Source organism: Podarcis vaucheri (assembly GCF_965113315.1).
Source record: "Podarcis vaucheri genome assembly, chromosome: Z".
NCBI classification, from domain to species: domain Eukaryota; kingdom Metazoa; phylum Chordata; class Lepidosauria; order Squamata; family Lacertidae; genus Podarcis; species Podarcis vaucheri.
The window spans coordinates 49,678,181-49,701,094 of NC_138758.1; the positions used below are offsets into that span (position 1 = coordinate 49,678,181).

At 49.5% G+C, this 22,914-nt stretch overlaps 1 protein-coding gene across 1 annotated transcript; it reads right to left on the reverse strand.

Annotated features, from left to right (window-relative positions):
• Positions 1-4,672: 4,672 nt before the first annotated feature.
• Positions 4,673-16,491, reverse strand: SAPCD2 (suppressor APC domain containing 2). Its single transcript, XM_082208980.1, has 6 exons — positions 15,972-16,491; positions 14,183-14,334; positions 9,346-9,492; positions 8,356-8,451; positions 5,997-6,119; positions 4,673-5,874 (listed from the first exon to the last, which is right to left on the reverse strand). The coding sequence occupies exons 1-6, from the start codon at positions 16,432-16,434 to the stop codon at positions 5,746-5,748; spliced, it is 1,110 nt and encodes a 369-aa protein (XP_082065106.1). The 5' UTR covers positions 16,435-16,491; the 3' UTR covers positions 4,673-5,745.
• Between the last annotated feature and the right edge of the window lie 6,423 nt (positions 16,492-22,914).

The following is a 22,914-nucleotide window of genomic DNA, read 5'->3' on the forward strand; positions in this document are numbered from 1 at the left end:
CTATATATATATCTGTTCAATATACAGTGGTACCTCGGGTTAAGTACTTAATTCGTTCCGGAGGTCCATTCTTAACCTGAAACTGTTCTTAACCTGAAGCACCACTTTAGCTAATGGGGCCTCCTGCTGCAAAGTTCTTAACCCGAGGTACTATTTCTGGGTTAGCGGAGTCTGTAACCTGAAGCGTATGTAACCTGAGGTACCACTGTATGTTTGCTGTGTTCGACACAGCAAAAATAAAACAGCATCTATGAAGGTAAACGTTATTAACATACCAAGTTCCTCAGTAACCATTCACTCTACCCAATTCATTGAAATGCAGAGCCCAAGACACAGAAGGTGACCCTGACCTAAGAATAGGGATGCAGACAACCAGAAGCAGACCAGGGTGTACACAGTTTCATATACAGGGCCTAAACCCCCAGGCCAGACCTTTCCATAATTGTGCTGTTTTCCGATCTTGTGAGGGAAATCCAGGATGGCAGGGCGACTACAGTCCAGACAATATCTGTGGCATCCACCTTTCATACCATTTATTCCCCTTAGAGACTGTGCGACTCTTTAAGGGATTTCTAATGGTTTCAGGGGATGGGGCTGTATGTAGCTCAGTACCGGGGCACTTGCTCTGCATGCAGAAGGTTCCAGGTTCAATCCCCAGTGGCATAGACGTAGCCGGGGGGGGGGTAGGGACGAGCAGCTGCTCCCCCCTAGATCAAGTAAAACAATAGAAATACTTAACTAACTGGCCAATCACATCAGTTCTGCCTACCTAACAAAAGTCCTCCCCCCCCAACAAAGTCCTGGGTGCAAGTGGGAAATGGACCGGTTGCCAAAGTGTTGTTGGTCTGGTAGAGACATCCTGGCGGAATTGGTCATGAGTGCTATGCCAAAGCAGAAGTGTGTGGGATTCCATCACATGGTGAGCTGGCCCTATCAACTCTGTCTCCCATCACCAAGGATGTGGACATGGCTGTGCTGGTGCAAACAGACTTGGCAAACTCAGCCTGCTCAGAGGAGTGCCTGCTTGCTTGCTTTCTCAGTTCTGTGGGTGCCAACCATTTCAGGAGCAGAGATTTTGGGGAATGTCTTGGCTTACTCCTGGCCATGTACCTCATCGGTTGCGGCACCCATTGACCTGAGAGCTTTGTCACCTGACTTATGTACCCACGTGACTTGTGCATTAAAACAGGGGTCAGCAAACCTTTTCCAGCAGGAGGCTGGTCCACTGTCCCTCAGACCTGAGGTGTGAACAAATTCCTATGCCCCACAAATAACCCAGAATTGCATTTTAAATAAAATCACATATTCTACTTATGTAAAAACACACTGATTCCCAGACCGTCCACGGGCCGGATTGAGAAGGTGATTGGGCCCCCGGGCCTTAGTTTGCCTACACATGCATTAAAACCTTCAGCCAAAATTGGGGGGGGGGTGTCCTTCAGTAAGGTATGATTGCATCTTGCATGGGGTGGGGTATGTTCCAGGGATGGCACATAAATGTGTTTACTCAAACTGCTCCCATGCTTGCATCATTCCAGAGCTTGCACGCAAGTGAGCAAGGCACAGTGAAGGGGCTATGCAGGGAGAACCTGGCACACACAAAAAACCCCAAACCTTTTAAGCTCTCCAACTTGCATACATTTAATTTTCTCAATTTCAACAGGCTATCTTCCAACCTGGCTGGAAGAATGCAAGCTAACTGCACACAAGATGTGATCTTACTGTACTGTGTCCTCCTGGGAGGCCAAAGACTGACTCAGAGGCAGATCTGTAAAATTCATTGCCTCTGTCTCCACCTTGGGAATCTCCCCCCGCCCCCTCATGTTTATATTGTTGTACGCTGCTTCAGTGGCTCCAGTCTGTGAATCAGTTTATAAATATGTGAAATAAATCTAAAAAGATTAATCAACCCCATGTGGCCTGTGTGCTAATGCTGCTCTTTAAAACCTAATGTATTCTAAGTGGGACAGCAGGGCCCTCTTGTGGACCAAAGCAGGACATCTCTGCAGAAACTTTGGCCACATCAAAGGAGGTGCCCTCTGTACCAAGTTTTAAAAGCCCGTTGAAAACTTTTTTAATTCCACCAGGCTTATGCAGGAAATACCACTCCCAAAATGGTTGACTGATGTGTGTTTTTAACACACATTTTTGCTTTAAAATGGCTTTTAATTTTTTTCTACAGCTTTTATTACGTGTGGTTTTAATCTTTTCAATGTTGTAAACCACTTTGATATGTCTTGTGATTTAGCACTATATAAATACTTTTATTAATAAATAATAATGAATGCTCTTAGGTGAGAAGTCACACAGCCCACTCTTGTTGCCTTGGGACCATTTGTAGGTTGTAAGGCCCTTGGGACAGAGACCTGCACCCTGCATGCGATTTTTGTTGTTTAGTCATGTCTGACTCTTCGTGACCCCCTGGACCAGAGCACGCCAGGCACTCCTGTCTTCCACTGCCTCCCGCAGTTTGGTCAGACTCATGCTGGTAGCTTCAAGAACACTGTCCAACCATCTCGTCCTGTGTCATCCCCTTCTCCTTGTGCCCTCCATCTTTCCCAACATCAGGGTCTTTTCCAGGGAGTCTTCTCTTCTCATGAGGTAGCCAAAGTACTGGAGACTCGGCTTCAGGATCTGTCCTTCCCGTGAGCACTCAGGGCTGATTTCCTTCAGAATGGAGAGGTTTGATCTTCTTGCAGTCCATGGGACTCTCAAGAGTCTCCTCCATCACCAGAATTCAAAAGCATCAATTAGCATGATAAATAACAATAACAACAACAGTCACAATAACAACAGAAGCAGTAATGGTTTCAGGCTCATTTCAGCTTTTATTTGGGAGGAAAAAGGAACCAACAATCCTCCATGGTCACAGAACATTTAAACAAGTGTACATGTACATACATGAAGAACTTCAAACAAGTTACCGGTAAAAAAATGCTACATACAAAAATGGCATACAAGTGTTCAGATGTAAACCTATTTGGGGAGGGTAAACATATTTGAAGAGGGGAGTCACATAGCATCTTAACCACAGCCTGGGTAGCTCGGGTGCTTAGAACATGGTGGTGATAATGCCAAGGTTGCAGGTTTGATCCCTGTATGAGACAACAGCATATTCCTGAATTGCAGGGGGCTGGATTAGATGATCCTCAAGGTCCCTTCCAACTCTACAATTCTGATTACGGGGGGGGGGGGGATGCTCTTTGCAGAGACATCCTAAGTCAAAACAGCAGTGGTGAAAAGTGGGCGGGATTCCCCCAGCGTTAGTAAAGGTAAAGGTAAACGGATCCCTGACCATTAGGTCCAGTCGTGACCGACTCTGGGGTTGCGGTGCTCATCTCACTTTATTGGCCGAGAGAGCCAGCATTTGTCGGCATACAGCTTCTGGGTCATGTGGCCAGCACGACTAAGCCACTTCTGGTGAACTAGAGCAGCGCACGGAAATGCTGTTTACCTTCCCGCCGGAGCAGTACCTATTTATCTACTTGCACTGTGACGTGCTTTCAAACTGCTAGTTTGGCAGGAGCAGGGACTGAGCAATGGGAGCTCACCCCCTCGCGGGGATTCGAACCGTCAACCTTCTGATCGGCATGTTCTAGGCTCTGTGGTTTAACCCAGTGTTTTTCAACCACTGTTCCGCGCCACACTAGTGTGCCGCAAGATGTTGCCTGGTGTGCCGTGGGAAAAATTGAAAAATTCGAAAGATTTTTTTTTTTTAAAAAAAGTCAAATTTTCACCCACTAGGCGGGCGCCGGACTGTGTCCACCCTATTTTCCATCCGTCCTGGGTGGGGATCAGATCAGATGGGATCGGATGAGAGCGGACAGGCGGTCCGCTCTCATCCGATTCCCTATAGAGAGCAGCAGGGCTCTGACATCTCCCTCTCCGCACAAAGTGGTGGTGTGCCTCGTGATTTTTTTCATGAAACAAGTGTGCCTTTGCCCAAAAAGGGTTGAAAAACACTGGGTTAACCCATAGCGCCACCCACATCCCTCCCCCAGCGTTACATGTCCATATTCAGCTTCTCGTTTTGCCAGGCTTCCATTCCACATTAGCTAGCAATTTAAAGAAAAGGTTGTCATGGAAACTCACCTGCCTTTCCGTTTGAGTGTCTCCCACCATGGATTCAAACGAGAAGAAATGAGATTCTGACTCAACATCAGAAATAACTTTTTGACGGAAGGAGCTGTTTGACAGTGGAACAGACTTCCACAAGAACTGGTGGGCTCTCCTTCTTCGGAGGTTTTTAAGCAGAGGTTGGATGACCCTCTGTCCTGGATGCTTCAGTTGAGATTCTTGCATTGCAGGGGGTGGAGGTAGATGACCTTTGGGGTCCCTCCCAACCCTTAGTATTCTACAGATGCTCTTATGCAATTTTACTTAATATCCACATGTTTTCACAGAGCAATTTCCCCCCAATATAATGCCTCTTTTGTATGTTATTTTCACTAATAAGTGCATTTCTATGTATACTTCTTCTCGCTTTGTGCATCTTTGTAGGCAGTCCTCAGCTGGAGAACTGCGCTTTGCAAAATTGGGAGAATTTAAGAGTTTTGAAAGATGGCTGAGTTTTGTTCACAAAATTATAGAGTCATTTGGTCCAACCTCCTGCAAATAGTTGGTTAAAATAACTAGCAAGATAAAATAAGCCTACTTCATCTATGTCCTGGAGAACCTCCAACCACCTGATATGAAATGAGAAGTCTATTAGCTGCAACAGCTCAAACAATCCTCTCGCATAAGAGGCAGTATAATCCCCAATGTTGTCTGCTTGGCCTCTGCTGTGACTCAGCAGAGATGCTCTTATGAAAACAGGCACAGGTTTAGGAAGGGGATTCAGAGGTTTGCCCAAAGCCCAGCCACAGCAAAGGAGGAAAGAGCACTCTGCATGAACTCAGAAGTACTCTCCCCTTAAGCCAAAGAGTGTTGGGGGGGGTGTTTCCCCAGGCACATTTTTGGGAGGAGGCATGACCAGGTGCCCCCACAACAGACTCCCACTGGAGCCTGGCTCCAGTGTGCACCCAGCTTGAAGCTCTGCTCCTAGGTCAGGACTGACCCGGGGGTGGAGTGGAGAAGAATCAGCAAGCCGCAGCGGGCTTCCTTCATCCCAGGCCCCCTTGGGGGGGTGCCCCACACAAACACCCTGGGGTGTGTGTGAATGCTTACATTCTGCCGCTGGGTCCAGCATGGAGTACATGCGGTTCCCCCAATGTGGAATGCTTGTCAATGAGTTGTAGATATTCTAAAGATAATTGAGTTGCAGGTACCCTAAAGATAAATACCATTAATCTCCTTTCTCACGTCAAGGAAGAGACTTCTAACCATGGGAAATGGGTCGGACCATCAATACTGGAGTGAAAGCCCCAAATCCACATCCACACTCAGTGGAATGGAGTCATAGGGCAGGAGTTAAAATAAAAACACCAAACACCACCAGCATTTCCGGTGGGTGGGGTGGGGTGGAACAGCAGCTAATCCAAATCTGGATCCTGAAATGGGTTGGGCTGGAGCAATGCAGGCCTGCACATCAACGCTCCTTTCCCCAACCGTCAGGAGAGTAAATTGCACCCAATGTCATGATTTCAGGCCTTGGCCACAAGGTAAAAGGGATCCAAGGCCCGATGGCGCAGGAGTGAGAGCAAGGTGTAAGTCGCCACCTTGTTTGCGGCTGCACAGGATCCTGCAAGCTGCTTGCCGCCGGGGCTGGTGGCTCCCTGCAGCCCTGCACAATGTCCAAAGATGGTCTTAGATGAAGGTGGAGTCCAGCAGGTTGCTTTCGTGGTGGCTGTGAGCACGCGCTTCAAACAGCTGCTTGATCAGAGCAGACTTCTCCAGCTCCAGCTGGGTGATCCGCTCGCTTTTGTCTGTCACCTCCTGCGGGGTAAAGGCAGAGTTAAGACCACCACATGGCTGGGGACAGGTGAAATCTGTAATGACTGAATGGGCCAGGGATGTGGGGCACAATATTACGATGGTGGACTTAATAGCAGACTCACCATGGTGAGCTGACGGTTCTGCTCCTTCAACATGTTGAAGGCCTGCTGAGATCCGACGAGAGGAGGGGAGGTCGTGAGCGCAGAGGGTGGCGCATGCCCCATTGCAAAACTGGGGTTCAGTGGCTAGAGACAAAGAAAAGCGGTTTGTTCCAGGGCTGCATGTGCTTCACACTCTCTCTCAAAAAGACAAACCACCACCATTTTCTTAATGCACTTCATCCCTCATTCTCATACACGAGAATGTCTTTAGGTGACTCCTTGATCTGTCAGGGATTACTTAGCTGTGATTCCTGCATTGTAAAGGGTTGGACTACATGTCCTCTTGGGTACCTCCCAACTGTACAATTCTATGACTGACACCTGACCAAAGGACTCCTGACCATTAGGTCCAGTCGTGGCCGACTCTGGGGTTGCGGCGCTCATCTCGCTTTACTGGCCGAGGGAACCGGCGTACAGCTTCCGGGTCATGTGGCCAGCAGGACTAAGCGAACCAGAGCAGCGCACGGAAACACCATTTACCTTCCCGCTGGAGTGGTACCTATTTATCTACTTGCATTTCATGCTTTCGGACTGCTAGGTTGGCAGGAGCAGGGACCGAGCAATGGGAGCGCATCCTGTCGTGGGGATTCGAACCGCCAACCTTCTGATTCGCCAACCGCCAACTCCTGGGCTCTGTGGTTTAACCCACAGCGCCACCCGTGTCTAACTAACACAGAGCACAGTTAAACTGTGGAACTCCCTCCCACAAGAGGCAGTGATGGCTGTCAACCTAGATGGCTTTAAAAGAGGATTGGACAAATGCATGGATGAGACTGAGCTATCGATGGCTACTAACCATGGCAGCTATGCTTTGCTTCCACAGTCACTTGAAGCCACAGGGCCCAGAGGGTGCTCTTATGCCTGGGTCCAGATTGAGGGTTTCCACAACAGAAAATACCCTCTCCTTTGTTGTCACCCAGTGGGGAGCACTCTGAATGCCCCCAAGTGATGTTTGCTAGAGCATTAAACCGCCAATGAATTTGGGATGTGGAACTGCAATGCCACATGAGCAAGATGAATAAACCCCCAGCAATAAAAGTTAATGGGAGAGGATTTACCCCAGCAAATTATTTGTCAGAATTACAAATACCCAAATATAGATGGTCATTTACCCTCGCTAGATTGAACGTGCTGCCATCTGCCTTATTGCAGGGCAGATTCGAGGGTAAACCATACGTGGAACGAGTCTGCCCCTGTGGCTTGATGGAGGTAGAAACTGTCTCTCATGTCTTGTTACGCGGCCGTTTCTACAGGGATATATGCTCGGTATTTATCACTCCTGTTATACAAAAATCTCCAAATGGGTTCAATGTCTAAAACTCCTTGTAGAGGACAGGGATCTGGAGATTACGCTAAGGGTGGCCAAATTCTGTGCGACTGCCATAAAACTTATTTATTATTTCACTAATTCAACTTAAAAGGTGAAACTAGTGTATGAGATTGACTCATGACATGCAAAGTGAGATGTGCTTCTACTTCTCAGAGGTCCAATCTTGCTCGATTTTCAATCCTTGTTTTGCTGATTTCCTTGAATATTCTAATTTTCTGAGATGGTCAATTTGGGGTTTTCATCAGCTGTACGCCGTGATCATCGCAATGATAACAAATAAAGGCTTGACATATCTCGCTTTGCATGTCACGAGTCTATCTCATATATTAGTTTCACTTTTCAAGTTAGATTACAGAAATAAAGGAACTTTTCCACGATATTCTAATTTTTTGAGTTTCACCTGTATACAGTACCACAGTTCAGGACCTGCTCTCGGACAGGAATGATCAAATTACCTTAATAGTGGCTGAATTTTTGAGTGCTGTCCATGTAGAAATACGGGGCCATTATAAAGAGATTTAGTGGTTCTTAACTGATCGGTGATGTGTTAAGTGTTGCATTGTATTATTTGCGCAAATTGATTCTCTCTGGAGTTAAAGATCTGACTGGGACAAAACTTGTTATGTTGAGCTTGTATTTTGCACAATTTGTATACGGTGTCTGTTTGATAATGTGTGGTTTGCTATGCCTAATAAAGGATATTAATTAATTAAAGAGCCCTGCTGTGTCAGGCCAATGGCCTATCTGGTCCAGCACCCTGTTCTCACAGTGGCCAACCAGATGCCCCCCCCCATGGGAAACCTGCAAGGAGGAACTGAGCACAAAATCCTTCTCCTCTCCTGTAGCTTCTGGTGTTCAGAAGCATTGCACCTCAAGAGTATGAAGGCAGAGTCTAGCCCTCAGGGCTAGTAGCCTCTGCTAGCCCACTCAGGACCTAACAACTCCCACCACTCCCACTTCCTTGGCCCTGGCCGGTACCGCAGCTCTCACCTTTGCTGAGAGAGACAATAGCTCGCTGAGGTAGTGATTCAGCGCTTGCAATTTGAGCAGGAGATGGTGGCTCAGAGTGCCCTCTGCGAACAAGTCCTGTGTGAGAGAAAGCCAGGGGGGAGAAAGCAATATAAGAGAGCAGCGAGGCCAGCTGTCAATCCACAGCAGCACTCCACCATAGCTCCTTCATGCCTGCAGCCAGCACCCCCAGATAGCAAATAATAATAATAGTAATAGTAATAATAATAATAATAATTTTTATACCCCGCCCTTCCCGGATGAGAAAACCGGGCTCAGGGTGGCTAATAACAAATTTAAAACACTTAATTATAAAAGCAGCATAAAATACAGTATAAAAACATAAATAGCAATAAAATTCAAAATTCAGTTTAGGGAGAATAAGCATTAGATAATCCCCAGGACTAGCTGGCTGAATTGGTCCTACTTGGGCCAGCGAGGAGGCCAGGGGAGAATTAGCTGTGGGGTCACAGAGCAGGTAATCTTCATAAAAGGGGAGGGGGAGGGAAGAGAAGGTAAGGGAAATAAAGATCAGTCTGGATTCAAATTAAAGGCCAGGTGGAATAGCTCTGTCTTACAGGCCCGACGGAAGGAGGTTAAATCCTGAAGAGCCCTAGTCTCATGGGGCAGAGCATTCCTCCAGGTTGGAGCCATCACTGAGAAGGCCCTGGCCCTGGTGGAGGATAGTGACTTCCTTAGGGTCCGGGACCTCTAAACTATGGTTATTCAAGGACCTTAAGGTCCTCTGTGGGGCAGAGCAGGAGAGGCAGTCCCGTAGATACGAGGGCCCTAAGCCACAAAGGGAAATGCAAGAAAGGATATACCGACTCATCATCAGGAAGAATTTTCTGATGGTAAGAGCTGTGTGACCGTTCCACACGGTCTGAAAGTTCTGCTCTCCTTCCTTGGAGAGCAATCAAGGAAACTCACTTAAAAAAAACAAAAGCAACCCAGCAGCAACCTGTTACTCACAATGTGAACTCTGCCGCTGCCCAGCTGCTTCTGGCGTTCCTGGAGAGCATGGATCTGCTGGTGGTACCACTCGCGCACCTTCTCCACCAACTCCAGCCCTTGCAGCAATAAGTCCTTCTCCTTCTCCAGCTCCTTCAGCTGCTTCAGCTGCCAAGACACAAACCCCAGGCACAGGCAGTGAGTCCTTGCTTGCTCACAAAAATGGCCACCATAGTAGGACCGGCGGGGGGGGGGGGCGGGAGGAAACATCTTGTACATAGTCCCTACTGGGTGTGACCTTGGGCCAGTCGCTGCCTCTCAGCCTAAGCTACCTCACAGAGTTGTCATGGGGATTAAATGAGATGGGAAGAACCACGATACGATACAATAATCTTTATTGTCATTGTCCCATACAGAACAAAAAAATTGAAAAAAATCTACATCAGACTTTCAAAAACCAACAAGCCTGCTATCCCAGTCTGGTTAACCCCCTAAAAACTCTGATATCCCATAATTAAATACACCCACAGAGACTACCTTAAAAGGTAAAGGTACCCCTGACCATTAGGTCCAGTCGCGGACGACTCTGGGGTTGCGGCGCTCATCTTGCTTTATTGACTGAGGGAGCCGGCGTACAGCTTCCGGGTCATGTGGCCAGCATGACTAAGCCGCTTCTGGCGAACCAGAGTAGTGCATGGAAATGCCATTTACCTTCCTGCGGAACCTATTTATCTACTTGCACTTTGACATGCTTTCGAACTGCTAGGTTGGCAGGAACTAGGACTGAGCGACAGGAGCTCACCCCATCGCGGGGATTCGAACCGCCAACCTTCTGATCGGCAAGTCCTGGGCTCTGTGGTTAAACCCACAGCGCCACCCGTGTCCCTTACACTGCGTTTAAAACCAAAATCGCATTTGAATAGAAACTGTTTCTCAGGCGGCTAGACCTAGTCCACGCATGCTGCCTTGAGCTCCTTGGAGAAAAAGTTGGGATAAAAATGCATTAAAATAAAAATTAATTAAAAGGGGTTCATTTCTGATTTCTCTTTCCCCTCTTATTCCAGTTCCAGAATAATTTCCAAGGTGGACTCTAAGCCACACATCTCAGAACTTGGTAACAAGTCCTGGTTTGTGACTTCTAGGGGTTTTCCTGTGCCAGCAAGCACCCCACAGTGACCCGTAGCCTTTTCATGTTTTGTTTTCCTCGTTGAGTTTCCATTCTGGAGGAAAGAGAAATGCAACGACACACAAACAGCAGCCGCCACTCCAAGTCCCATCTTTTTCAGCTAAAAACTCTGTGGGGCCATGGGTTCCACATTTCACAGCCCCTACTCTTGACTTCCAATCATGTTCCAAAGACTCAAGTTGAGCAGAGCCTGTGTCTAGCGCAGGAAAACCATACCTCCGAACTTGCTCTAAAGTGCTTTTCTCCCAAGACTCACTGTCACCTGCCTTCCACATATTCAGCTTGAAACAAATTTACAAACATGAGGACTACAAGCTTGGTTTTTAAATGAAAACAAAAAAGCAGCCTTCCCCCCCGCCCCAGGAAGTGCTGCATTGAACACTGTGCTGCTCTGTTCCCTCACATCGCATGCATGCATACACCATGATATCTAGCAGTCTTTATTTTTAGAGGTTACCTACACCCTTTGCCAATGTAGATGCTGTAATTCTAAACACCTGGAGGGAGTCTTTCCACAGTCCTCCGGGAGAGGTAGACCACACCCTTCTGCCAGCAGGACTTTCTAGGTTCAATTTCTGGTTGAAGAAGATTCAGCAGAAATTGATGGCAAAGCCTGGAACCCTGGAAAGCCGGTGCCAGCAAGGGCACCCAGAGCATGCCTTGCATGCAAGAGACTGCAGTTTCAGATCTGCTGCCAGTCAGTGTAGGCAGTACCAGTGGCGTAGCGTGGGTTGTCAGCACCCGGGGCAAGGCAAGTAATTTGCGCCCCCTAACCCGTGGAGTTTAGCACTCGAGCCAGGTAGGGGCAGAGAGCTGCGAGTGCGAGCGCCCCCGCCCCCCAGATGTTGCGGCCGGTGCGGCCAGCCCCCCCTGCACCCCCCACGCTATGCCACTGGGCAGTACTGAGTTAGGTGGGCCAACAGCATGACTGGGAATAAGGCAGCCTCCTGTGTTCCTGATCCTTTATCCATAAACCGCCTCCCTCCCTCCCTCCCTCCTTCTGCCATCCTGTCCCCCAAATCCAGAACCGAGACCAGAAAACCCTCAAGGCAGCAACCCCAGATTACAATGATTTTCAAATGATTTGCATGCACCAGGTGAAGCACCTGCCTTCCTAAGCCCACGTGGGGCAGGACATACCCACAGGAAGAAATCCAGAGCTTTGGGACTGTGGAGGCTGCTGGCCAGAGGCACGACGAGGGTGCAGTACGCAGCCAGGGCCCTCATCCGGCTCGCTCAGCCACCCGCAACAGAATGGCCTTCGTGGGTGGAGGTGGGGGTGATTGCCATGACGACGGGGGGTAGAAAAGGCCAGCATCCCCAAAGCTGGCAAGGGAGCATCGAGCCTGCAGCTGATTGAAGGTTCCCCGGGGGGTGGAAGGGAAGAGAAGATGGGGGCAGGGAAGGAGAAGCAGCCACCTAAACAAGCGAGCAAGCGAAGCTGTCTCCCCCCACCCCCACCCGACCAGCCTAGCTGCAATGAGCTATGAGGGACCCCCACGAGGGAGATCAATGCGGATCAGAGCAAGGGATGTGCATGTATGCCTCCTGCTCCCTGGAAGCAAACAGGCAGCCATTAAACATGCAGGAGGTGCTCTCCAGATGGGGCGATTTGATGGAAGAGGGGTGAGAGGGCACCCCCCCCCTCAGAATCTGGGGCAAAGGCAGGTCTCCAATCTTCTTTTCATTCCCAGCCCTCCTCATGGGGTCAACATCGCCCCCTTTTATTTTATTTTTTTTAATAAATATTTTATTAAGTTTTCACAATAGGCAAGCATACATAGACATAAAGAAATACAAAATCACAAAAAACAATACAATACAAAAATACAAACATTAAACACATCAAGGGGAAAAAAGATAAAAACACATATAGTAACAAAAAACAAAAATTCCCTTTCTTAATTTCTCATTTTCAATTAGCTTATTTTCCTGACTTCCTCACGTCTCCCGTTCTTGTATCCCTTTTTAAAAAATTAATTCAGCAAATTCATATCTTACTAATTTATCTGTTGTTAGTCCAATCTTACATTTTACTTTGTTGCTAAAGCCCCTGCAATTCATTTCAATGTCCTTAACATTCATAAATTTTACAGTGTTTCTGCAAATAAATTTTAAATTTCTTCCAATCTTCCTCCACCGTTTCCTCTCCCTGGTCTCGGATTCTGCCAGTCATTTCAACATCGCCCCCTTTTAAAATCCACACACATATTCAACTAGAGAGCAAAGAGAGAGATTGAACAGAAAACCCTATAATTGAGATTATCTCCCACTCCAGTTTATAAGTCAGCCCCAAACAAACCCTTAGTTCAAAGCCCGGGTTCTGACAATTCTCCAGTGGAAGAGAGTTCCACAGATCTGAGGCTGTCATGAGGTTTGTTGACCAGGGGGCTCAGCATACCAGTGAGAAGGACAAGGCTTTAAGCCAAAAGGTTGGGGTGGCGGGGGGGGGCACCTTTCTCAGCCAGCAGCCTCATTATCTTTCTGCAGTAGATTTCGTTCTCGCCAGTCAGCACAGCTATCTCTAACTGAAGTCAGTAGTAAGATAAAAACCAGGCCTCAAGCCACTTAGGACTTTATATGCTTGAACTAAATTTTGAATTGGGTCTGGTAGCTCACCGGAAGCAAACATGGTACTTTGAGGACCAGTTACGCACAGCGCCATCAGGCGGTCCAACTTACCAACCTAGCAACTGCATTTTGCACAAGCTGCAGTCTCTGGACTGTCTTCAAAGGCAGCCCAGCATACAGCACAGTGCAGTAGTCCAGACAGAAGCGGTCAGGCTATCCCATCCCAGGAACAGCCACAGCTGCAACTCAGCCTAAGCCAGGCACAAGCAGTCCTAGTCAAAGATATCTCTTGAGACTCTAGGGACAAGATGGAATCCAAAAGCCTTCTCAGACTGTGAATGTGTTCTTCCAGGGTGCTGCAACCCTTCCCAGAACAGGCTATGCGCCTAATTTCTGGACATAGGAACCTCCCACCTACAGCACTTCCATCTTATCAGGATTCAGTCTCAATGTACTGGCCCCCATCCAGTAAGTCACTGCTTCCAGCGTTTTCAGAGCTCCTCCAGGTGACAAGAGCGAGCCGGCAGTAATCGCATCATGCAAACTGGAGTTGCCAAAAACACAACCTTCACAGGCATGGCAGAGTGTCAGGGCTAACATGCAGAGCATCTCATTCCCTGTAGGTCCTGCCCCCTGGATCAGCTGCCATGTCTGAAAATCCCTCCCCTCCCACAGCCTTCTGAGTCCCCTCCTCTCAGGGGCTTCCCCCCAGCAATCTGAGATTGCACCTGTGTGCAGCCAACCTCTGCTCTGCCCTTTTCATGTCTCTTCTGGGTCTAAGAGACCAGAGGGGAGGGGAGCTTGTCACAGCAGGAGGGGGAGACCCCCTGGATTCTTTACCCACCTGGTTTCTTGGCTTCCCTCCTCGCCAGCCTCTGCTTCTGGACTTCCTTCTGCCACAGACTCACCCTGCTCACTAAACCCTGTTACCTCTTCAGCTTTCAACACCCAGTCTCCTTCTTCTTGCCCCTATGACCACTCGTCATTGTCCCACCAACAATCTCCAGGCCCTGAGCCTTCTTTCCTTGGGGGTTTCCTAGCTGGTGCCTCCCACCATACTTCTGCGTCCAACCAATGTGTGACAAGAAAGGGCTCTCATACCATGCTGTAGTCCACCCCGTTGGTGATGGTGTGTCTTCTGTGCTCGCCACGGCCTCTTGGCTGCCTCCGCACTTCTGCTACCAGCTTGGAGGTGCTCTCGTACTGAGCGTGGCCTGCCAGCTTTCGGGTACCACCGCTGCCACCTTTGGTTGCTGTAGATTGGAGAGAAGTGTGAAAGGGGAAGTGATCCAATTTAAGCCATCCTGGGTCTCCTCTCCCCCGCTCCCCAGACCAGGAGGAGAGAGGGGGGAATTACCAAGGAAAAACCGCTTCTAGTTTATTTCTGCCTCCCTCAAACCTTCTCTAAAATTCAGGAAAGTATGCCTGCAACCCTATACCTACTTTTTTATCATTTATTTCCCTCTATACAGTGGTACCTCGGGTTAAGAACTTAATTTGTTCCAGAGGTCCGTTCTTAACCTGAAACTGTTCTCAACCTGAAGCACCACTTTAGCTAATGGGGCCTCCCGCTGCACAAGTTCTGTTCTCATCCTGAAGCAAAGTTCTTAACCTGAAGCACTATTTCTGGGTTAGCAAAGTGTGTAACTTGAAGCGTATGTAACCCGAGGTACCACTGTACTGTATTTCCCAACAGTATGGCCACAGTAACCGCAGCATGAGGATGGAGCAGCAGGCAGGTGAGGAAGGAATGCAGGTGGCAGGCAGCCTAGGTGAGCAACTGAAATAGGTGTGATGCATAAAGGAAGGTGCTACAGAGAGCAGTTTGGTAAATGTGTGGGGAGGGGGCTTAGGCTGCAAACCCATAACCACTAACCCAGGGGTCAGCAAACTTTTTCAGCAGGGGGCCGGTCCATTGTCCCTCAGACCTTGTGGGGGGCTGGACTATATTTTGAAGGGGGAAAAAAAGATTGAACAAATTCCTATGCCCCACAAAGAACCCAGAGATGCATTTAAATAAAAGCATACATTTTACTCATGTAAAAACACCAGGCAAGCCCCACAAATAACTCAGAGAGGAATTTTAAATAAAAAGACACATTCTACTCATGTAAAAACACGCTGAATCCTGGACCGTCTGCAGGCTGGATCAGTTGCGTAGCGTGGGTTGTCAGCACCCGGGGCAAGGCAAGTAATTTGCGCCCCCTAACCCGTGGATTTGCGCCCCCTAACCCTAACCCCCAGATGTTGCGCCTGGTGCGGCCGGGCCCCCCCTGCACCCCCCCACGGCCCCGGGGCCTTAGTTTGCCTACCCATGCACTAACCTAAAAGTAGCCCACTTTGGGGCCAATCACAGGGCTTTTTTGAAGATAAAATGAAGGTAGTGGGTAGACTGTGCCTTAGGCTCCAGGAAATGCATTTCTCAGTAAGAAAGAAGCACAGGGTTGTGCAGTTAGGCTGCGATCCACCCAAAAAGTATACTAGCAGGTAAGTATCATTGGACCCACGTATACATTCCGCAAGGCAAACATGCATTATCCTCCTTTATTAATCTACATTCTTATCCCATCTTTCCTCTACGGAGCCCAAAGTGGCGCACAGAACTCTCCCTGCTACCTCAATCCTACCTTCCTCACAACAGCCCTGCAAGGTACGCTAGGCTGAGATATCGCGCCCGCCACAGAGTCACCCATAGCCAACTGGGGATTTGAACTGGGCTCTTCTCCATGGCCCGTCTGTTACCACCGCAACACCCACACCGGCTCTCTGTTAGGGCAGAGGGAAAGGGATTCCTCACATGCTCAGAGGCACTTCTGTGCCCGCGAATTAAAAGTCATGGGTTCTCAGTCTTCGCCGGGAGGGCGAGACCCTTTAGCCTCCTGCGCCTTACCTGCTCTCTTGCATTCCGCCGGCGCGCTGGCGATCTTCTCCTGGGACCGGGAGGCGCACTCGCCGGCGCCGCGTCCGCACCCCCTCTCCGCTTCTCCTCTGCTTTTCGGAGCAGGGGCGCCGGGGCGCCCGGGGCCTTTGTTGGCGGGGCCCGGTGAGGTGCCTCCTTTGTCTGGGCTGAGGAGCGAGGATCTCAAGCCCAGCACGAAACGCTCGAAGGTGAGGTAGCCGCTGGCCGGGGCGGCTCGCCGCAGCCCTTCCAAGACGCCACGGGGCAACTCCCCAGCTTCGCTCCCTTGCTGCAGCCACCGGGACTCGATCTCCCGCAAGTGCACGTAGCCTCGACGGCGGTCGTCCAAGATGTCGAAGAGGGTCCGCAGGCTGTGCAAGAAAGCCTGAGGCAGACCCTCGGTAGCGCTGCCGCCGGGCTGCGAGCGCCCATCACTTCCGCGCTCAGGCGCCATCGCTGCTCCCGAAATTGCTACACAAAGTTCCGAAGGAACACAAAAGTTACCTTCCGAACGTTCCAAAGAGTTGGCTGGAACTCCGGTCTGTGACGTCAGCCACACTGGCACCAAATCTTCCCGCTCATTGGCCGGCGGCTCAGCGCCCTGGAAGGGGATTGGCTGAGGCGCTTCGCGAGCTGGTTTGATTTCTTCGCCTCCACGCGTTCGATGCCCCCCCTCCCTCAAGCAGCTTTAAAACGATACTTTTCTCCCTTTTTCTACATTCTCTACAAAGAAGCAGAAATGGCCCCTTAGCTCCCCCAGGACTAGCCCCGGCTGAGTGATCGGGACACTCAGACGCATGGCTTAAGAAACCTCTCCTGCTCCCGATCCTCAAAGCGACTTCTAACACAACATTTAAAAATACTGACTCATGTATCAAACATTTAAGAATCGGATGCATAGAACAAGCACATAGTAAAACATAAAATGTGTTCATACAACAAGAATGAAACAAACAAGCCCTGCCACACAAATGAGGGTCCCAGAGTTCTCCCTTCAAAAGGGGATGGTTAGTTGTTGCTCCACTGCTGGGTGGGAAAGGGCTCTCAAAGTACCTAAAGAAGAGCCTACTGCAGGGGTCTGCAACCTTTAAGACAAAAAGAGCCACTTGGACCCGTTTCCAAAGGGAAAAAAACTGGGAGCCGCAAAACCATTGCAACATTTAAAACAAATATATCTCCGGAGCCGCGATCTGACAGCGGGCGGGAAGGTGACGTCGGGACGGTGCGTGACTAACGCACGCACTGCCCCCATGCGACGTTACAGCCAGTACAGCGCCCGCCACAGTGGGGAGTGTCGGGGCGCACAATGCGCCTCCTCCCCTCGCTAGTATCTGCCCTGGAGCCGCGGCAAAGGTGTAAAAGAGCCACATGCGGCTCCGGAGCCGCGGGTTGCAGACCCCTGGCCTACTGGGTCAGGCCAGTGGCCCATCTAGCCCACATCCTGTTCTCACAGTAGCGGATCAGACGCCTGTGGGAAACCTGCAATCTTAATCGAACACAACAAGAGCCCTCTGCCCCTATGGCTTCCAGCACTGGTATTCTGAAGCATTGCTGGCTCCAGCTGCGGAGTCTGAGCGTAGTTGTTATGACTAGCAGCCACTGATAAGCCTCTCCTCCTCCATGAATGTGTCCAACTCACTTTTAAAGCCATTCAGGTTGGAGGCCATTGCTATCACTTGGGTGAATGAGTTCCAGACTATAACTATGTGTGAGGAAATACTTTTATCTGTGCTAAATCTTCCAACATTCAGCTTCATTGGATATCCACAAGAGAGAGTGAGAAAAACCTTTTTTATTTCCACTTTCTTCACGCTATGCATAATTTTATATGCCTCTTTCACACCACCTCTTACTTGCCTTTGTCGGATCAAAGAAGTCACTAGCGCTGCTACCTTTCTTCATAGGGGAGTCACTCCACGCACTTGATCATATCGGTTGCCCTTTTCTGACCGTTTCCCAACTCTACAATACAGTGGTACCTCGGGTTACAGACGCTTCAGGTTACAGATGCTTCAGGTTACAGACTCCACTAACCCAGAAATACTACCTCAGGTTAAGAACTTTGCTTCAGGATGAGAAGAGAAATCGTGCTCTGGCGGCGCGGCGGCAGCGGGAGGCCCCACTAGCTAAAGTGGTGCTTCAGGTTAAGAATGTTGTTGTTGTTTAGTCGTGTCTGACTCTTCGTGACCCCATGAACCAGAGCACGCCAGGCACTTCTGTCTTCCACTGCCTCCCACAGTTTGGTCAAATTCAGTTAGTAGCTTCAAGAACACTGTCCAACCATCTTGTCCTCTGTCGTCCCCTTCTCCTGGTGCCCTCCATCTTTCCCAACATCAGGGTCTTTTCCAGGGAGTCTTCTCTTCTCATGAGGTGGCCAAAGTCTTGGAGCCTCAGCTTCAGGATCTGTCCTTCCAGTGAGCACTCGGGGCTGATTTCCTTCAGAATGGAGAGGTTTGATCTTCTTGCAGTCCATGGGACTCTCAAGAGTCTCCTCCAGCACCAGAATTCAAAAGCATCAATTCTTTGGCGATCAGCCTTCTTTATGGTTCAGCTCTCACTTCCATACATCTCCACTGGGAAAACCATAGCTTTAACCATAGCTTTAACTATTAAGAATAGTTTTGGGTTAAGAACAGACCTCCAGAAGGAATTTAGTTCTTAACCCGAGGTACCACAGTATTCTTTTTGCAGTGAGGCCACCAGAACTGTACATGCAAGGAAGCAGGGTTCACCTGTGGTTCACTAAAGTTTACGCTATCATAGATGTGCTAGTCTTTAAGGTGTTAGCATAATTTTTTGCCAGAGACTTGCATTGTGCTGGAAATCTAACCAAGGGAGGTCTGTAATGCCAGTTCACTCTTCACTGCTCCACCCTGGCATCTCTTGCCTGTGAGACAGTGCCCCTTACCAGCGGCGTAGCGTGAGTTCTCAGCACCCGGGGCAACGCAAGTAATTTGCGCCCCCTAACCCGGGGCAAGGCAAGTAATTTGCGCCCCCCCTAACCCGCGAGTTGCCGCTGGCGCTGCCGCCCAAATGACGCCGCTTGCCCGGAGGAGGAGGGGGGCAGAGAGGCGAGGAAAATGCAACTGCCCAGCAGCTGCAGCAGCACCGGCGGAGGCGGGGCTGTGAAGAGGGGCTGCCTGGCGCGTCCTCCGCGGCGAGCGCTGAGAGCCGCTGCCTGCCGGGCGCCTTCAGCCCGGACGCGCGCACAGCTCGTCGGTTCCGCGAGACATGCGGCTCTGCTACAGCCTGCGCCCGAGGCTCTTCGGTGACTCCGGAGGCAGCGAGCGCCCCCCCCCATGTTGCGCCTGGTGCGGCTGGCACCCCTGGCACCCCCCACGCTACGCCACTGCCCCTTACTGAGACCCAAGGCAGCCATCCTGGGGGAACTGTCAGCAAAAAGGTCACCTCCCGGCAGTTCCCTGCTCAGTGGAGGCTGGTCCCCTAGGCAAATGGGGCCCTGTCCCACCAACGTCAATCCAGGGGAAGACCCTGTCTACCACCTTCCTCCTCCCTGATCTCAGAGTGGCCCTTGCAGAACTCAGCAGGAAGGAAAATGGGTTGAAAAGCAGACTTTGGCTATACCTGCCATTGGTTCTAGCCTGTCCGCGTTTCCCTGGATAGTCCCCGGATTAACAAATATGTCCCCGGACAAAATCCACCCACGGATTTCATTTAATGTCCCCGATTTATATTTTAAGTGTTGCAGATTTATTAGTAGGGAATGTTGTGTGATAGGTTCAACGGCACAAGACACATCATATGGGGACTTCTGGTGAGGCAAAATGGCAGGTGCCAAGGTAGCAAGCCGCTCCTGAAGCCAGCCAGAGCCAACTGCACTGCCAGGCTGGCTCTGAGCTGCTGAGACTGCCGCTGCTGCTGCCACTGCCAAGGGAGAACTGGGGACGCCCAGCGTGTCAACTGGGGGAACTCCGCCCCCCCCCATGACCCAAACTGAGCTGGGAGGGAGAGTGCCTGGCCGACTGCCCAGCAGCGCTTCGGGGCCAGGAAAACCCCAGAGCCGACACAGGGAGGAGGAAAGGAGAAGGAAGAGATAGAAAGAGAAAATAGGGAAAAGAGGGGAGCCCCTACCTTGCCGCACCACTGCCGCTGCTGAGGAGGAGAGGTAGGAGAACACTGGGAGGGCAAGGACACGTGGCCAAACCCAGGCCTGACATAAGTCTCTCCATGGCAGATAGTGCTACGAGGGAGCAGGCAGGGCCCACAGGAAGGCCATGCGACAGAGGAGACCACAGAAGAGAAGGTATTACTTCTTCTTTTTTAATAACTTTTTTTCTCTTAAAAAAAAAGTGTCCCCGGATTCTTTGAAAAAAATCTGGTAACCTTATTCTAGCCCACCTACTGTTGACCTCCTCCCTTATACCTTTCCAATTTCAGTATATGGTAGCCATTACTGGGCACTCCTCCCTTGGCTGTCCAATTCCACACAGCAACTGGGTTGGTGGTTGCATTGGTTCTAGGAAATAATGGAGGTGGGGGGGAAATTACAGAAAAAAACACAGCTGTGGATTTTTTTTCTACCTCTCTCCCTCCCCATCACTCTTAATGAGGCACCGTGCAGTTGTGTAAGCTCCTCAAGGGACCTGGTTTTTGTTTTGCCTCTGTTGACTCCTGCAAATCAATTTATCTCCTACATTGATGCTGCTGTATAAACAATAATTATTATTATTTTATGCCCTTTTAAAATGTGTGGGGGGGAGGTTATTTTTATGATGTATTTTGTGGTTTTGTATTCTGATTTTATTCTGTGAACGGCCCTGAGACCTCTAGGTATAGATGGGGTGGTATATAAATTTAATACATAATTTAAAATAATAAAATTATTTTTATTAGGTTACTGAACTAACTTTCTGCCAGTGCAATCACAGTTTAAAACAACAACTTACAATTCAACAGGCACAAAAGAAGAGCCTGTTCAAGCAAGCCAATGGCCGATTTAGTCTAGCATCCAGATGCCCCACTGCGAAATCCTCAAGCAGGATCTGAACCACTATATAAAACTCCCCATGCATCAGGTGCATTTTGCTACTGGTTTTGCAACTATGCTGAGATTTCTGGGCACCATGTTGGTGACCACAGTTTAAAAACCTCCATCTTAGTCTAGGGTTACCAGACATCCCCGGTTCCCAGGGACAGTCCCCAGATTTGCAAATCTGTCCCTGGACAAATTCCGTCCCCAAAATGTCCCCAGATCTGCAAATCTGTTCCTGGGAAACGTGGCAGCGGCAGCCTCGGAGCCAGCCTGGTAGCACAGTTGGCTCTGGCTGGCTTCAGGAGCTGCTTGCTGTCGTGGAGCCCGCCATTTTTCCACTGCGGAAGTCCCCATATGATATATCTTGTGCGCAACCCATCATACGGGGACTTCCGGAGAGGAAAAATGGCGGGCGCCACGGCAGTGAACAGCTCCTGAAGCCAGCCAGAGCCAACTGTGCTACCAGGCTGGGTCCAGGCTGCTGACTGTCTCTGCCACCACCACTGCCAAAGGGGAACCAGGGACGTCCGGCAGTACGGGTCTCCTGCCCCCTTCCCCTTTGTTTTGACTGATTGGGGGAGGCTCAGGAGTCATGGGCGGGTGGTTGTTGCCCAGTTTCTTAAAAACTCTGCGCATTTATGTTTCACAGCGTACGAAAGAAGGCCTTTGCACCTTTATACAATATGCATGTGTGCTTGGGCCCAGGGTCTTTTGCCTCACCATCCCCACTACTGACTCCCTGTTGCTACTTAGCTCCCCCCCCAAAAAAAAAAGTGTCCCCAGATTCCTTGAAAAAAATCTGGTAACCGTAATTTAGTCCATATTTTATTCCATTTGCACTGCGTGTGTTTCACCTTCTTGCATACTGGGACAAGTGAATTGTTGCAAGAGCAAGATACAGTCAAGCAATGTAGCTGAGATTACAGAGCCATAAAACTGTAGCATTGGAAGGGACCCTGAGGGTCCTCTAGACCAACCCCCTGGTAAACTGCAATCTGGAGCTAAGGTGCCATTTTGCGCTTAGCTGATATATCTTGAGTCTCTAGCACTGAGAGCACCAGAGCCCTCTCCCCTCCTCTGGCTTCAAACAACTGGTATTCAGAAGCATTCCTGTCTCCAACTTCCTCCAAAATCTTTTTTTCTGACCACTTTCTCCAGTCCGTACCATCCAAAAACTTCTATCATGTCACCTATTTACTTGTCTTTTCTCTATACTTCTCTTTTCTGTGAACCACCCTGAGACATTCAGATTTGGGTGGTATATAAATTAAAAAATAGTAATAATAGTAATAATAATAGTACACCAAAAAGTCCCAAACAATGCAACATTTCCTCAAAGAGGAGTTGCTCCACCCCTTTGGTCATTTTGGTTGCCCTTCTCTGAACTTTTCCAATACCCAACCCTACAACATCCTTTGTACAGTAATGTAAACTACATAGAGGAAAGAGGCAGTGAGGTCAATTCAGGGAACAGATTTTTTCTTTCGGGCCCATTATACCTGGTAAACAAGCATAAAGGTATCTAAAAGACAAACGTGAAATAGTGCTGTTTCCATAGAGGCTTTGGAGGAAAAGTGTTCCTTTGCTATGAAAGAGGACAACCTGCTGGAACAAGGCCATTTTCTTGCACAGTACACGCCGTGCTGTGTTTGGACATCCTGTGGTGGAGCCCGCAGGTGAGGCTGCCAGGGAAGGGCGGGGGTTGGCGTTACTAAGACCATTCCGTTAGAGCCTCCGGTTTCTGCAGGAGGTTAAAGGAGAGAGTCACGGATATTCACCGCGTTGGGGCAGCCGTGGAATCATAGATTGGTAGAGAAGGGGCTCTAAAGGGTGCATAAACATACACAGCGTTACGCTGCAAGTAAGCGGAATCGCTTCAGCTCAGACAAACAAGTTCGAAGCGAGCGCCCAGTATGGACAGCTAACAGTTTTGCATCCTCG

Coding starts and splice junctions, on each gene's coding strand:
- SAPCD2 (XM_082208980.1), bottom strand. CDS start 16,434: ATGGCGCCTGAGCGCGGAAGTGATGGGCGCTCGCAGCCCGGCGGCAGC. Junction 9,493..14,182: donor ACGGGGTGGACTACAGCATG/GTATGAGAGCCC, acceptor GTGTCTTGGCAG/CTGAAGCAGCTGAAGGAGCT. Junction 6,120..8,355: donor TATTGTCTCTCTCAGCAAAG/GTGAGAGCTGCG, acceptor CTTTGTCTCTAG/CCACTGAACCCCAGTTTTGC.